The sequence below is a fragment of the Xenopus laevis genome, chromosome 5L (assembly GCF_017654675.1).
Source record: "Xenopus laevis strain J_2021 chromosome 5L, Xenopus_laevis_v10.1, whole genome shotgun sequence".
NCBI classification, from domain to species: domain Eukaryota; kingdom Metazoa; phylum Chordata; class Amphibia; order Anura; family Pipidae; genus Xenopus; species Xenopus laevis.
In genome coordinates this window covers 45754344-45772244 of record NC_054379.1, presented here as the reverse complement: position 1 = coordinate 45772244, position 17901 = coordinate 45754344, and the positions used below count along the sequence as shown (strand labels likewise).

The following is a 17901-nucleotide window of genomic DNA, read 5'->3' as shown; positions in this document are numbered from 1 at the left end:
ACTGGTGAGGATGCTTGAATACAGAAGGGGCAAAACGCTGGTGCATTCAGCAAACCCAACATATACATCAAGTGGCTCCATTGTCCCCAAAGTAGATCAAATATGCTTTAACCTCACAGCAACATATTGGAAACATCTGATTGGATTAATTTATATATAAGATTCTCAGCTGACATTCTCCCATGCGCCTCTTCAGTAGTGACAAAATCATACAAGTGCTAATCTGATCTGATAATATGATTTGGGTAGTTTGAAGTACATATTTACATATTTACTTAGTCACTAACCCAAAAATGTCTACTATTTTACCTATAACAGTTTCAGTATAGGTGTGGGATCTGTTATCCGGGAACCCGTTATCCATAAATCTCAGAATTACGGGAAGTCTGTTTCTCATAGATGCCATTTTATCCAAATTATTTCCTTTCCTCTATAATAATAAAGCAATACCTTGTACTTGGTCCAAACAAAGATATAACTGATCCTTTTTGGAAGCAAAACCAGCTTATTGGGTTTATATAATGTTTACATGATTTTCTAGTAGACTTAAGGTTTGAAGATCCAAATTATGGAAATATCTGTTATCCGGAAAACCGCAGGTCTTGAGCATTCTGGATAACAGGTCCCATACCTGCATAAGGTTTCGTTCCAAACACATTTTATTAAGTTAATGGTAAAATTTCTTATCATACAAAGGAGAAAGATTTCTGTAGGAGAGAAGAAATAGTAGAGGGTACAGTGGGGGTGCAAATTGAAAAATTTTTGGAACAATTTTGCCTCAATACTTCTGTGAATGGACAACTGTATTCGTATTTATACCGAAGTTTAATGCATGAAATAGAAATATTGTTATAAATTTGGAAGATGCCTCACACAGAAGAACTGTGAAATTTCAAAAAACGGTCCGCACACACCAATGTTGCAGTCGGGGATTGTGCCCCTTTTATTAATGCCACCAACAATCAACGTTTCGGGGGGAACACAGCCTCCCTTCTTCAGGAGGCTGTGTTCCCCCCGAAACGTTGATTGTTGGTGGCATTAATAAAAGGGGCACAATCCCCGACTGCAACATTGGTGTGTGCGGACCGTTTTTTGAAATTGCACAGCTGTAAGGAGACCGGGCTTGGTCAACGGAGGACCAGCACCACCACGCAGAAAAGTGGAAGGAGGTGTGCGGTAATACAACATTTCATCACACAGAAGAACTACATTTGACAAAATAAAATATACACAGTGTAATATTAAGTGATACACTAAAGACTGCCTATCTAAAACGATCATTAAATTTGGGTTGGGGGGACTCAGTTTCCCTTACAGTAAGTACTTGCTTAGGCTTTCTGCAATTCAAAAGCAAACTGAAATATAATAAAGCAATTTTACCCAATGACATCTTGTACATCTTGTATCTGATGTCTAAGGCTCTGACTTATCACCACAGTATTATATATTTATATAAGCATTATTCTTGAGCATACTATCATAAACAATAATACTGACTAAACAAAAAAAAAAAAAAAGTGCTCTGGTTGTATGAGTTGTCTCGACCCATAAATTACATAGACAGCAGTAGCTCTGCATGTGGTTTACAAAGTGGCGACTCTTCAGAAAACTCAAGAGGATTTACTGCAATAATTAATTTTATAATAGTCAAGGTCCAAGGCAAGAGGATTTTACACAGATAAATTATATTTATGAGCTGGTTTCATCGAATTATTATTGTGTTTCTTAATTAGTTAAAATAATTGGATGCATTTGATAATAATACTTAATGTTTCTTTCTGACAAGCTCCTTCTCTTTTATAAGGGTATGACTCTCAGTGCCGTGGGAGACCTTAAAAACCGAGACTGAAAAAAAAACATGCCCGGTGGTCCCTGTTTGTTAATCTAATTTCATAACAACAACTTTTTTTTCTCAAAAGGAGAAGTCTACTAAAACATATTTACTTGACAAAGAATCAGTTGCAGCAAGGAAAGCAGCAACAAAACATCTTACGGCAAGGGTGCTTTCTCTTATATTCAACAGCTTGTTTAACTTGAACTTTCGCTTCTCCCACGTAATCTTTCACTTTTTCCATGTTAAGCTCGACAACGTTTAAGGTCTCTGCTTGTTCTTCCACCAACAGCGCCATCTGCAAAAAAAGGTCGTGAACCTCCCTAATACGAGTTTCTAGCTTCAGGAGCTCCTTATGGCGTGTTTCGATCTCATTCAAGGCTGAACGGGCAACTTTAACATCAGATAGCAGGTTTTCAGAGAAGACGTCCCATTTTCCTTGCTCAATCATTTCATCTATCTGATTTCCAGACACATCTTTGCCCATTATCTCTAGCTGACGCTGGATGCGGATCTTGCAGTTATCCCTCTGGACCATCTCAGCCTCATTGTACTCAACCATGGCTTTCTGAAACTCACGTGTTAGGGTCATGTACTGAGATTGTGATACACGTGCCATGACTGAACTTTCCCCATATTTGCTTTCTGCGTCCTCGCTGAAATTTTTGAGGCTTTGGAGTTTTCTGTGTATGCCTTCAGCTCTTGTCTTAATGTCTTTAGCAATGCTGTTGGAATCTCTTTTGATGCTGCTGAGGCGACGCATGGAAGTGAGAAAGCGAGTGGTTTGCTTTCCCAAGCGTTTTATATCAACTTTCATTAAGTGGTTTTCAGTCCGGATGAGTTGTATATCTTGGTACAGGCTTTCCAATGCATGGTCAGTCTCAAATACACCAAAGCCTTGCAATTCATTCTCTTCTTCACTCTGGACATACTGGGTGTGGAGCTTTGAGTATTCCAGCAGTTCATTAAGGCGGTCCTTCATGGTTGCTATAAAAATAGACAAACAAAAGTCAGACGAGGAAAAAATAAAATCTGTTTTCACATTTGCTGATTAATGACCACACCTGAAAAATAAATAAAACAGAAAGCATTGAGAAGCCCAAGTCTATTTGATGGTTAGTCCAAGATGAAGTTGAGCTAAACCTCAGGTGGACTGAATATTTAGAAATATCAGAGCAAGGCTATGCTGTTATGTGAGGGATATTTTTATTTTCTGCATTCAAAATAAACACCATCTATGGAATAAACCATTTTATTTGAGATCTGCTTCCAAATAGAATACAATATGGGACCTCACAGTAAAACTCTCTCTCCATACTGCCTCAACTGAATTTGCATCTGTACTGTATTGTTGGTGTAAGAGAGAATAATTTAGTCCTACTTTTGGGTAGCTTTATAAAAAAATAAACGCATATTCTTGATGTCATCAGTTACAGTTCATATTTGTTTTAAGCCAGGGATCCCCAACCTTTTTTTACCCGTGAGCCACATTCAAATGTCAAAAATATGGGGAGCAACACAAGCATAAAGAAAGTTTCTGGGGGTGCCAGTTATGGGATGTGATGGACTATTTTTAGCCTCTATGTGGACTGGAAGTGTACAGGATGCTCTGTTTGGCAGTACACCTGGATTTTATGCAACCAAAACTTGCCCCAAACCAGGAATTGAAAAATATGCACCTGCTTTGAGGCCACTAGAAGCAACATCAATTGGGTTGGTGAGCAACATCTTGCTCATGACCTGGGGTGACTGTTTAAGCTATCATAAATGCCCAGCACAGCACCATAGCGCTATGAAGAATAAAAAGACACAAACTATTGCTTCTTTAATAATACTTTTGTGAAGGAAAAAGCACTGCGGAACTACAGCCCACGTTTTACAAGAGATACCTGGGATTGATATTGAGATACACGATTAGGCTTCCTCTTGATATGCCATTGACTATATATGTGCATTTCTAAGCACCTGTTTTGGCACTTCATATAAATATTTATGAAAGCAGCTACATGAATTGTAGCCTGTGTGTGGTTGTGGTTTCCCAACCGGGACCACTCTCTATGCAGGTCCTCCTAGGATTTTGCGGTCGCTGCAGTTGGGCCACTGAATAGAGGGAAATGGACTATGGTTTTGAGTTAAGCTGTATACATTGAAAAGTAGATTATAATGTATCCACTCACCTTTGCATTATGTGACCTGTGGGTTTTAATGGTCACATGACTCCTTGGTTACTTCTAAAAGCTTTAGAAATTACAGTGGGGGGTTCATTACCCACTACACATTACAATACAAAGTCATTCGTAGGGCTAGTTTATACAGGTAACATTGTTACAATGCTATAGCACGCCTCTGTTGTGATATCTGCATGGGTGGCTGAGTCAGTGCAATAGGCCTGTAGGGACTGGTTTGTATGCCATTAACAGCTCTTTAGCAAAAAGAGAAGAAAATATGTTGCTCTAAACCTCTTTATCCAGATTATCCCATGTGGTACTGCTGAGCAAGTACTTATCACTCTACTTGATTATCATGTGCAATGCCAAGTTTCAGGAAATCTCCTGAGATGTGTGCGAGCTAAAATATTTTTATGAGCATTAGTAGCCCGTGAGTGTAATTGAGCATGCTCATGAAAAATTCTCCCAGCTTCACTCTGCCGTAGTCTGGTGCAACGTAAAGTAATAGTCACAAGTTCCTTCCTCATTCTTCTGAATACAAGCACTAAATACTAAAATCTTAAAATGAAAATAGTTATACTTGGAAAAATGCAAATTTTACTTACCAAGTTCAAGGTACTGATTTTTTATTTTAGAGGATAAAAATGTGAGTTAGTTGATTAAAATAGACCTTATGAGAGATTGCCTTCCTGTAGTTCAGCGGTATTTGGTAGTGATGTATGGGTCAGGATTTCACCGACCCACATCTGCCCTCCCTCAGCCCCGAGCCTGACTTCCGGGTTTCTTTTATAGACCCCCGCTGAACCACCCCGCGGATGACGTCACAATCAGGCCCAGATTTGTGGTGAGGCCACATAGGCCCGGGCCTAGAGCGGCACATTTTTTTGGGCGGCATGCCGTCTAGCCGCTCTATGGGGAGCACTGGGGACGCGCTGCTAGTGACAGGGAAATCTATAGTGACATAGTACAAGAAACTGTTACAGGTCACTTCTCATTATAGAATAGAATTGTTTACAGAATTACACATGGCCTAATTATCACCCAATATTACCTTATTAATACTTGTACATTTCCCATTAAGCCAAGTAATTAAAATGTTTGAGTGGAGTATACATAGAATATATTTATGGATATTTTCTAGATGAAAGCTACTTTAAATCTGTTTTCTGTAAAACATTGTTATAAACAAAATTTTATTATAAACAATAATAATAATTACATGTCACAGCCAAAATGAATTGGTAGTAGCAAATGCACCTATTTACTTTCAGCTTAGTGTGTTGCAATGGTATGTCAAGTACAGACATGAAGAAGGGCGTGCCATAATTATGAAGGAGCATTCTAGATATTCTAGATATACTCTTGTGTGTACTTGAGACTGGTTTTTGTTTTTAGGTGAAACAAATTGTAATGCAATTGCTTTTTTGTCAAGGCGCAGTTACAACTAAGAGCTTGCTGCAGTTACAAGATCATAAAAGAGTTTAATTAATGGAAGAATTCTTCCCATCTATGAAAACACTGAAGTAATAAGGGACAGAACAATGCAACCCTGCAGGCAGAGAATTAAGCGAACATTGCTACAGTACTTTCATTTCTTTAAAAAGCCTTAAAATTACTAAGAATTTTAAAGAAATTTTTATCTTACGAAACACATCTGATATTTACTTTAAATAAAATCGTTGTTCCACTTTTCCCACCCATCTGGTTTCTCAAAAGCTCACCAGAAATTCCCTTTAGAAACAATCTAACTGCTTGTGTTTCTGGTCAATGCAATACTTCTGTGCTGTACACAATCTTTTTGGTTGTTCCACGACTTCCCCTTATACAGAAGATGTATTAGTTACAGATTGACTGTATAGCCATAGAGTATTAGGAGTACATGATATCCTGAATGCTTGGGATGCTTATTATCCTAAATGCTTGGGATCTAAGATTTTCCAGAAAGGGTCAGACCAAGCTGACCGGGTGCCCTAGGCAACCTGGTTGCCTAACCCCGCCCCCTGCGCCTGTGCACCACAGCATAGGGGTGGGCAACGAAGGGGAAACGTAAGGGCAGGGGAGGGAGGGACCAAGGGGCGAGTGACAGGGGGTAGGTGTGAGCTGCAGCGGGGAGCGAATCCAGATTAGGGGAAGCAGAAGAATCTTGACCAGGCACCTGCCCAGCACCCCCACAGCGTTGCACCCTAGGCTGGTGCCTCTTCTGCCTACCCTTAGTTCTGGCCCTGTTTCCAGATAAGTGATCCTTCTGTAATTTGGATGACCATACATTATGGGGGTTATTTATCAAGCTCCGAATAGCCGAACCTCAAATAATTTGTAGTTTTCGGAGCAAAAAAAAAAAAAACGTGCGATTTTTTCGAGATTTATTAAAGTCCGATGGTCTAAAAACTAAGAATCTGAAACCCCTGCATCTAAAAGCTCTCGAGGTCCTGTATAAGTCAATGGGGAAGGTTCCAGTGTCTGTGCTGATGTCCGTACCGATTTCGTGGTTTCTGCGAAAAAAACATTTTTCTTTTGCAGAAAACTACGAACAATTCAGAGTTTTCGGGGAAAGCTCAGAAGTTTGCCTGACCCTATTTTTTCGGGCTTTTTTCTTCATAAATAAGGTTGATTCAGGAATTCGGAGTTGCTCGAAGTTTGAAATTAGAAATATTGAGATAAATTCGGACCTTGATACATAACCCCTTATGTGTGCTAATAAATCATTTAAACATAAATCCAAAAGGATTGTCTTGCCACCATGGATTAATGGTCTCCTTTTATTACAGAGAATAATTTTGAACATTTGAATTAATTCCTTTTAGCAGATCTTCCCATAATTTGGTGCTTTCTGGATATTGAGCTGCCTAATAAAATTTGTCATATAAAAATATACTTCCGAATGAAATGTGTCATTTTTGTGGATAGCTATAAAATCTCATCCTCCATGCTTCAATGCAATTAGTCAGATATCCTTTTATTGTGTGTGTACAAATGACATTCAATGAGAAAGTAGCAAAACAAAAAAAACTTAGAAATATTCCTGAATTGGCACACATTTATTATTAAAAAGGAATTATGATGTGCCATTACATGCTACAACTCTGCATAATCAAATATTAAATGTTATCGGATCAGTTAGGACTTCTGCTCGAATGTAATTGGCAGGATAAAGAAACGTTGAAACAATGTGGCTTGATAACTTATCTTAACATTTACCCCAACTTTTCCTGTTAAACAAAATGTAACATGTGAACCTCTAAGATAAGAGTCAAGTGCTTCAGAATTTAGTGTATACATCAGATATAAATTCAGTCATTCCAGCAACTATTTGGGTGATGCCTGTTATATTAAATAATGGACTACATCCTGGTGGATGTTTACTCATAATAACTATCCCCCGAGTTATTGTTTATATGAACTATAGTAGTGTTTCTGAAGCAAACACATCAGTTTTACCAGTGCAGGGCAACACTACATGATATTTACTTTCAAACACTTTCAGTTTTTGGTGTTATTGTTCCTTTAAGATAAGATGGCTAGTTTCCACAAAGTTATACATGATAGGAACAGGTGCAGAATTAATTTTATCACTCTAAAACAGTGATCCCCAACCTCTTGAACCCGTGAGCAACATTCAGAAGTAAAAGGAGTTTGGGAGCAACACTAGCATGAAAAATGTTCTTGGGGTGCCAAATAAGGGCTGTGATTGGCCATTTAGTAGCCCCTATGTGGATTGTCAACTTACATCGAGACTCTGTTTGGCAGTACAGCTGGTTTTTATACAACCAAAACTTGTCTACAAGCCTGGAATTCAAAAATAATCACCTGCTTTGAGGCCACTGGGAGCAACATCCAAGGGGTTGGAGAGCAACATGTTGCTCACGAGCTACTGGTTGGGGTTCACTGCTCTAAAATCATCATTCAGTGAATTGGGGTACCAATATGAACACAAATCTGCAACAATGAACTGTGATGGAACCCTTTGGATGTTGCTCCCAGTGGCCTCAAAGCAGGTGCTTATTTTTTGAATTCCTTGCTTGGAGGCAAATTTTGGTTTGATAAAAAACAGATGTACTGCCAAACAGAGCCTCCTATATGCTGCCAGTGCACATAGGGGCTACCAAATAATCAATCACAGTCCTTATTTGGCACCCATAGGAAATGTTTGCATGAAATGTGGCCCTTGAGCCACATTTAAATGTAAAGAGAGTTGGGGAGCAAGGGTAAAATGGAGCATTTCTTCACTGGTACAACTACAGCTCCACCCTAAAAATGTTTTCACATGCAGGGTGAGCTATAGTTGCTACATGTGACATAACCACAGGTAGAAGTGAATCCCTGTGATATGATGATGATTTGATTCAGGCATCTCTCAGACCTTATTTCACGTTACTATTTAATGTGAAGATGCTAATCCTGATCTGGATTGTTATCACCCTAATGACATGGTGTTTATAGCCAGGTGCGTAACTACAGAGCAAGCAGACCCTGTGGCTGCAGAGGAGCCCAGGAGGTAAAGGGGCCCCATGAGGCCCTAATTCATATACAATTTAAATAAATATTGGCCATTATGGGGGCCTGAAAATAATTTGCTGTAGGACCCAGTAATATCTAGTTACACCACTGTTCACAGCCCAAACAGAGGAGGAGTGATTTGGATTGAATACAACCAAGTCTAGTCACCAATCAAATCTTTATTTCACAGCAAAAACTGCTGCCTGCTGTTTACGGAGAGTTACTAGATACGGAGCAACGTTTTTGCCTTTTATAACATAATCAACATATGGGGGAATGTAATAAAAGTCGCAAAGAGCAAAACAATTCGCACCAATAAGAATAAAATTCCACATCTCGCAATGTAATATTGTTCCTTAAACTGTCTTTACATTGCAAATTTTAATTGCGCACTCTTAAAAAGTGCTTGAAGGTTTATTACATTTACTGCACATTGGCGCAAACTATAAAATTCGCAAATGGTCTTCCACTGTCGGAAGTGGTTGCTAAACAGTTTCCAGGTTCACAAAAGCTGAATTAAATTCGTGCAAAGGCATAACTTTTTTTGCATTGTGAATATTTTTTCCGTTACTGACTTTTATTACATTCCCCTGATAGTTTCCTTTTTATATCTGCACTCGGAATTAATATTTCAGAACCACTGATCACATTACTCTTGGTCAAAGAAAGCTCTTTCAGTCATAAATGCATTAAACAGGTATGGGACCTGTTATCCAGATTGCTCGGACCAGGGGTTTTTGGATAAGAGATCTTTCAGTAATTTGGATTTCCATACCTTAAGTCTACTAAAATTGTAGTATGAATTAAACCCAATAAGGATTAATTATATCTTAGTTTGGATCAAGTACAAGGTACTGTCTAAGTATTAAATAGGAAACAGGAAATCCTTTTTAAAAATGTGAATTATTTGATTAAAATAGAGTCTATGGGAAATGGACATCTCATAATTTGGAGCTTTCTGAATGAATGATAGATCCCATTCCTGTATTAAAGAATACCATTTGTTTTAGGTAAACAGACCTGGAGAACCTCTTACCCATTTCATCATCTTGTTACCTGTGTCTATACAACTTCACTTAACAAGCAGCAATTCTTGGGAGCTGCCAGTTTAGGGCTTTTTAAGCTCTTTTTGAACAGATTAATTTCCACTGTACTTGGGCATTCCCAAGCGTTTTACCCACATCAAATTTGTACACAATTACATTTATTAAAGCTATGTGAATTTGTGGTTTGAGGCAACCAATGCATTTGCATCTGTTTCTGTAAATGCCCAGCTGTTTGGGATGTAAAGAGCAAAATGAGGAACTTAATAGTTTCTTTCTGACAAAACAAGCAATAGAAAGAGGTGGTGGACCGAGGCACAGGGGCAGTGAAAAATATGAGAAAGCTGTGAAGATTCCACAACAATGGGTGTAAGCAGAAATTGCACATATAGAAGAAATTGCCAAACACACAGTGGCAAGTGTATCGGGGCAAACCCCTGCGTGTTTAATTCACGTCAATGATGTAACATTTTGGGGGCTGACCACGTCACCAGATATCATGTCTGATGAAGGGGTCCGCCCCTGAAACGTTACATCATTGCCGTGAATTAAACACGCAGGGGTTCGCCCTGCTACACTTGCCACTGTGTGGTAATTTCTTCTATATGTGCATATTGGAGAGGCACCAACCTCTTTTCCAAACACCGGGCATAAATCTTGGAGACGCTGAGGAAAATAGAAATCGTTTCTGCATGTAAGCAAAAATTGAACAGAAGTTCTTGAACTTGTCACATACCCAAAAACAAGAACAGTATAATGTTCTTATTTCACAGCATGGGGTTTCAAAGACACCTTACAAGATGAATATGGTTTCTACTTTTGTTTGGACAAGTGGTCAAGTCTAAAACACACTGCAAGCTATAGTGGTCATTTGCAAATGCAAAGCAGTAGGGGGAAAAATGCATGTTTTTTATCTGCAATGCAGCGTTTCCCCAGAAACTTAGATTTACTTAGTGCAAGTCATTTGTGCGGGTTAGTGCAACACACAATAGGGAACCTGGAAGTAACCCCATACACAAGGCAGATGCTAATTACAAATCACCCTTGCATCTGTGTCTGCCATATGTCCAGTCACAGATAACTGGAGAGCTATGCGGTTTATTTAAATATAAAAGCACTGGAGGGGTAGGTTGGCATTGTAAACAGGGTCGGACTGGTGCATTGGGGCCCACCAGGTTCCAAACTTCGGGGCCCCCATGCGCATGAACGAAAGCCGGTTCGACATGCCGCACCATATTTTTCTTTTAGGCCCAGCTGATCGGGTGCTTGGTCTGGGCCGGGTGGGGGCCCACTGGGTTTTTTCCGGGGTCCTGCCAGTCCAGTCCGACACGGATTGTAAATGCAATTCTCTAAATCGAGTGCATAAAATACATGATGAACAAGACATATTGGATATTTTTGTAATCCACAGTGCGGGTATTTTTAGTAAAAAAAACACTGAAACAGAAAAGTGAAGGCAGCTAATGTGCACACTTATGTCCCCCAAAGCTTTCAATCCTTGGTACCGACATACTGTGCAGGACTGGTCTCCTCAGGTCTGGACTGGGGTTCAAAGTAGCATTTTAAATACACAGTGGTCCAGACAGCCCCCTTCATGGTCTCAAAATATAAAGACTATATATATTTATCTTCTCCTTACTTCCATATAACAGCATCTTGTCAAAGCCTACATTATTATTTGTACCTGCATTGTGTTATTGTAAGAAGCGTGACGTGTTACATAGCTTGTACTGCTATATAAATGTATACATATGAAGGCCCTGTCCCATTTCATGGTTATCAAACGCATGGTTAATTTACTGCCATGAAATGGTTGAATTGTGGATCAGAATTGGCGCTCAATAATAGCACAAAGAATGTTTTTAGGTATGGGATTAAACTAGACACCTTCACACCAATAACATATTTAGACATTGTTCACAACTATATTGCTGGCCTCCTCTAACTGAAGGGCTTAAAACTGCTGTAGAAACCTGAAAAGCTTCAGCTGTAAACTGAGGAGACAAACTAAAACAAAAAGGATGAAAATGAACAGTATAATTAAATGCAACTGGAATGTGCTTGGTTCATATGTCATTTCACATTCAAAACCCAACACAGTTAACCTCCTCAAAAAAGGCTTATATCAGCATATAAAGAGGATTTCTGAGAACAAATAGGCAGATAAAAGGAAAAGGCGAACAAGCGCACAATGAGATTTTTGCATGCAAACAACATAATAAAGTGGAAAATAACTTGCCTTGAAAGGGCTGATCCTTTCTGGTACAGCCAGTTTTTTCTCCAGGTGCACAGCAGAAGGGATACTGTTGTCCAGATTTATATTAGATTTAAGGTGACCACACACTAGCCAATCCTGTACAGAATCTGCACTGTATTTAAATTGTACATTCACAGGAGCTGAACAGCCAGATACCCTACCTTTTTTCTATTAATATAGCAAGTAGTCCAGTCCAGCTTCCCTGTGGATAGCAATGTAACTCATATGTAAGCACTGCGTATCTTGACAGCGCTGTATAAATAAATGATGATGATGAAATCATGATATGTAACCATGTTATTTGCTACTAGGGACCAACAAAATTCCAAAAAGGGAGACTTGAACTCAAAAAGCCTGGGCCCTTCATATGAAACATGCCCACTCTGTTCTGTAAATCTGCACATGGTTTTGAGGGATGTAATATGGACTTGACTGTGAATGGCAGCCTATATCTGATGTGTTCAAAGACATCAGCCATTTGTACTGATATAGATATTATATATATTGACCCTCCTGAAGATGGCCTCAGTTGGAGCGCCGAAACGTTGAGCAAGAATAAACTTTCACTTGGCTTTTGAGACACAAAGTCCTTGGAGTGCGGTTCGTTTTATATATATATATATATATATATATATATATATATATATATATATATATATATATATATATATATATATATATATATATATATATATATATATATATATATATATATATATATATATATATATATATATATAGTCAAATACAAGAGTCCTCTGCACTCAACCCATTATCAATATATTCAAGACAGCGACATTTTGTGCATACTGCTACTGAAAAATGCCTTACCCTTTATATTGCAATATATTTAAGCTGGCCAACTACGTCAAAGTCATCCCATATCTGGCCAGTCCTATGCTCAATTTTATCTGATTCATTAAGAATTCTATTGCTTCATTATACATCTTACAAAGGGACTAGGTTTTACCTGCAACTTACTTGCTGCTTTCAAAGTAAACCTCCCAAACTTGGCTGCCCTTTTATTAGACACCAGTGGGATCACCTGACTATAACCTCCTGAAGACGGCCTCAGTTGGAGCGCCGAAACGTTGAGCACGAATAAACTTTCACTTGGCTTTTGAGACACAAAGTCCTTGGAGTGCGGTTTGTTTGTTTTATATATATATATATACACACGTATATATATATATATATATATATATATATATATATATATATATATATATATATATATATATATATATATATATATATATATATATATATATAAATATATATATATATATATATATATATATATATATATATATATATATATATATATATATATATATAGTTCTCTTAACTCAGCATTCATATTACTCGGAAAGCGATTAGTTCTTCCTAACGCTAGATCTGTGTGTTTTTTTAGATGCTAACCTTGGTCCAGGGACACAATTTTATTAATTCTTATGGGCCTGATTCATTTTCCCCTACAATTTGTGCTCACAATAAGAGTAGGACAGAACAGAGCTATCCTTATATTTAAGACACTGTTTATCTATACAGTCAACGTTTTATGTTTCTCAGTCTCAAATGCCCTGCTGACTCCAAGAAGACCACGTGCACTGACACACCCAGTGACAGCGAAATACTTCCCTCCTCATGCTGTGAAAGTAAATTAGTGCTACAATGTGCTCCTCATAAAACCATGTATTAAATTGATAAAATTAGCTCCTCGTGTTTTAATGAAATTCCTTTCCTCATATAAGTTACATAGTTAATTTGGGTTGAAAAAAAAAACGAAAGTCCATTACGTTCAGCTCCTCCAAATGACTCCCAGTGCACGTCACACACAAACAGACCGATCTATGCACTTATATACTAATATCTATCCTAAACTAACTGTAGATTTTAATATCACTATAGCCTTGACTATTATTCTTGTTCAAGAAATCATCCAAGCCCCTCTTAAAGGCATTAACAGAATCAGCCATCACAACATCACCCGACAGTGCATTCCACAACCTCACTGCCCTCACCATGAACAACCACCTCCACTGCTTCAAATGAAAATTCAGTCCCTCTAGTCTAAAGGATGGGGGATGGCTCTTGTTCATTGATTTTTTCTCTATGGGAAAAAATATCCTCCCATCTATAATGTCCTCTAATTTATTTGTAGAGAGTAATTTTGTGCCCTTGCAAGCTCCTTTTCTCCAGAAAAAAACAATCCCAACCTTGACAGTCTTTCCTCATATATGAATGCTTTCATATTAGTTACCGGTTTAGTTGCACATCTCTGCACTCTCTACAGCTCATTTCTATACTTTTTAAGAACTGGAGTCCAAAACTGTACTGCATGGACCTATAAAGAGGCAAAATTATGTTTTTATCCCTCAACTTAATGCCCTTTTATGCAAGACAGTACTTTATTTGCTTTATTCACTAACACTGCCTAGAGTTATACAGCTTGTTATCCACAACAACCCCAAATCCTAAAACCCAATAAAGGAGGCCCCAACATAGTACTATTTAGTGTATAACTCACAGTTATATTATTTCTACCTAAGGCATCACCTTGCATTTATCCACAAGGAACATCATTTTCCAGTTTGCTGCCCAGTTTTCCAATTTAGGTAAATCACTCTGCAAAGTGGCAGCATAGAACTTAGTTCTACATTATCGTTTTAGTGCCATCATAAAAATTAGAGACAGTGCTAACAGTTCCCACATCCAGGTCATTGATAAACATTTTAAGAAGAAAGGACCCAAGACAGACCCTTGCGGTACTCCATTGATAACACTGGTCCAATTAGAAAATGCTCCATCAACCATCACTCTTTGTAATCCATCCTTCAACCAGTTCTCTGTTCCAGTCCAATGTTCCAGTCCAATATTCCTTATTTTAACCAGTAACCTTCTGTGTGGTACTGTATCAAATACTTTAGCAAAATCTAAGTAGATCACATCAACTGCCATCTTAGAGTGTAGGAGTCTGCTCTCCTCCTCATACAAGGCAATTGGATTAGTCTGGCAAAATCTGTTGTGCAGAAAACTACGCCGGCACAAACTCACAGTATTGTAATTTTCAGTGGATTTACATTATTATACTATCCAAAAGCTTTCCTAACGCTGATGCCAAACTAACAAGCCTGTGCACCTTAAATAACATCAGTTGTAAATGTAATTCTTATTGCTCCAGGGCCACCCTTAATCAGCTCAAATGGCCCTTTTTTTGTATAACCGGGCCCTGTATTGTTCTGTTAGTTCCTGGGTTAAGATCAGTCTTCTTATTTCAAATACATATGCAATCTCAACTTCCTCTAACCTTTTGTCTCTAAAGAAAATGTTGGAATCTTATCGTCCTTAATGCCCATGGGGTCAAAAAATATTATGAAAGCACTCAACCTGCAGACAGAAATGCCTTGGAGCACATATACATTACTTTATTTATATATATGCAATATAGCTTTGGGTTTTTTTTTTTATCTACCAAACAAAGGAACACAAAACGCAAAAAATGTTTTGGTTTACCTGAATATAGTACAGAGAGGTGCAGCCTAAGTGCAGTTATTATTTACTCTCTGAGCAGGTAGATTTCCCATTGAATGTTGGGCTGGGTATTATAGTTCAGTGTGGTTGAAAAAAGACCAACCTATCCCTCAGATGTGGGCTCCTATACAGGTTAAAATTAGAGAGAAAATTGTAATGGAGAAAATAATGGCACTTGTGAATAACTAGGTGAACAAGTTTAGGCGGATTTGGGAACCTTATATATCTGGATATCCAATTAATTCTGGTATAGATTAAGACCTATGGTGACAAATAAATAAAATAAAATGTGAAATATATTCCAGATGGAATGATACCCCTATAATTGTCAATATCTCCACATTACAACAATTTACTTATGCTTTACTTAAAGCGCAGCGTCTGCATCCGACAGTCGTGCTGCATCGGCACTGCGACACCATCCGACATTTGTATATCTTACCTTACTTCCGTCGCAACTGACTAGATGCCTGCATTTTTGCACAGCGCGTCGGATCGCACAGAAAATTCCTGTGTAGTCCTACCATTATACTTCTCTTTAGACATTGACCTTAAACCTTAGTCCACAAGTTGGCAGCCAATATTTTCCCATGTACAACCTTTTAAATGCCAGGTAAACACAGTTTACTTCACCAAACTATGCAGCATCAACATTATATCAATGCTGGGAAGCTGTAATCCACCAATATCAGGGTTAGTATGCAATTTCACAATAAATTCTCCCAAGCTCTCCAAGGCCAGTGCCCCAGTTTTTCCCAATAAAGGAAAAGGAAAGGAAATTTCCACTTGGGGGTGCCAAATGTTAGACACCCCCAAGTGATTGTATTTACATACCTGAAACCCTGGGTCCGGCTCGGGGTTATTCCGGGGATCCTCTTCCGGCTTCTCCACTCTTCAAATTTCCCGGGGCAGAAACATGCCTAGTAGCCGGCTTTTTAGTTAAAGTTTGGCTTGTCTTGCAGCCGCAAGAAGAAAGAAGAAGCCCGAAGATAAATATAACCCCGGGCCGGTGCCGTTTTCTGCTGATAGGAGCACCGGCCCGGGGTTTCAACACAATCACTTTGGGTGCCTAACATTTGGCACCCCCAAGTGGAAAATGACTTTCCTTCTCCTATAAGAATCGCCTAGATGGAAGCTTTTACCAATCTGTGGCAGAACAACTAAACAGAGTTTACCTACTCTGTGATATCATGAAGTAAAAAACAACACAACAAAATGACATTATGCTGGTACGTACCAATCTCATTGGTGAATTCATATACACCTGTAATTAAGTTTTTGATTGGCCACACATTAAATCATCTCTTACAAGAGCTTGAACTTACCCACTCTAATATATGCATGTGGACTTGCTGCACCTACAAATGACAGACATTGAACTACAACACCCACAGTGCCCAAACTACTAAAGGCTGCAATCCCCTGACTGGCTTCTATAGTTCTACAGCTGAAGAGAGTGGCGATCAGGGAGTAGCTGAGTTCTTTAGTTATTTGCTGAAGAAAATACAAGGGGTCTTATTGCCAGTAAGGATGCAGGACTTCCACAGTGATGGTACAGTGTGGAATTATAGTACAAAGATGCACTCACCTCTCGTACTCAAAAAAAAAAAGCACAATGTTTCTCCAATCATAATAACGACACAGGGTAATTGGCCCATCTCCAGCAGTCTGCTCCTGCTCAGCAACACCTTATTTTCACAATCAGGTTCAGCTGCTAACAACCCCAGAGTTACAAAATAAACTGGGAATCCAACTGACCCAATACAGGCTGAATGTTTCTGTATTATTGTTCAGCACTTAATTATTACAGCATCTCTTATACAGCATTCAGGGGTGTAGCTATAGAGAAAGCAAATCCTGTGACTGCCAGGGGACCCAGGAGGTATATGGGCTCGCGGGGGCACAGACTGATAAACAAAGTATGTGTTATTGCCAATATTTGGGGGGCCTTAACTGACTTTGCTGTGGGGCACAGTAACCTAAAGTCTCACCACTGACCATGCTACGAATCTTTATTTCACTCTGTCACATGCTTTATTATTCACTATATCAGCCGTGCTATATCGGGGCAAACTCCCCTGTACAAATTGCCTATCAGCTAACCAGTCACTGGCTCCCCAAAAGAAAAAGCTTCTAAAGCAACAATGCAGGCACTTACCTTTAAACTACTACTGTGTATATGTGAACTCTTGCTTTGTAGCTCCTTGATTCTGTATTACAGAGCTGGCAAACTTTTCAAGATGATCGCCTTCAAGCCTCAACCATCCCCATGCTTTGGCACACACACAGGGCGCTTCCTCTTTACTCACAGCGAGCAGATAGACAGACGGCTGTTGTGTTGCTCAGTGGGAGGTGAAGTGTCAGAAGAGGAAGCAGGGTGAGCACATGCACCGTGTGAGTAAGCAGGAGGTGTTCCCATCCAAATGACAGGCACACAATACGTTTATACCTTTATTGGAAAATAAATGATTTTACAGAAAGAAACCTCTGTGGGCAGAAAAATATATAGTTTTTTTGCAGCCCTGGCCCTCAAACATCTCATATCTGCCAGTTGAGTCTAGTCTATATCCT

General features: G+C 38.9%; 1 protein-coding gene across 3 annotated transcripts; it reads right to left on the bottom strand.

Moving 5' to 3' along the window:
• Nucleotides 1–1109: 1109 nt before the first annotated feature.
• stx11.L (syntaxin 11 L homeolog) lies at nt 1110–17733 on the bottom strand. 3 transcript variants are annotated; one of them, XM_018262998.2, is made up of 2 exons: nt 17489–17733; nt 1110–2818 (listed from the first exon to the last, which is right to left on the bottom strand). In XM_018262998.2, exon 2 carries the CDS (start codon nt 2811–2813, stop codon nt 1956–1958), a length of 858 nt encoding a protein of 285 aa, XP_018118487.1. In that variant the 5' UTR covers nt 2814–2818; nt 17489–17733; the 3' UTR covers nt 1110–1955. The 3 variants fall into 3 exon arrangements, with proteins under 3 accessions (XP_018118487.1, XP_018118488.1, XP_018118489.1); XM_018262999.2 differs by lacking the exon at nt 17489–17733 and adding an exon at nt 16656–16951; XM_018263000.2 differs by lacking the exon at nt 17489–17733 and adding an exon at nt 16165–16256.
• Between the last annotated feature and the right edge of the window lie 168 nt (nt 17734–17901).

Bases quoted from the DNA above. Each gene is read 5' to 3' on its own strand.
- stx11.L (XM_018262998.2), bottom strand. From the start codon at position 2,813: ATGAAGGACCGCCTTAATGAACTGCTGGAATACTCAAAGCTCCACACC.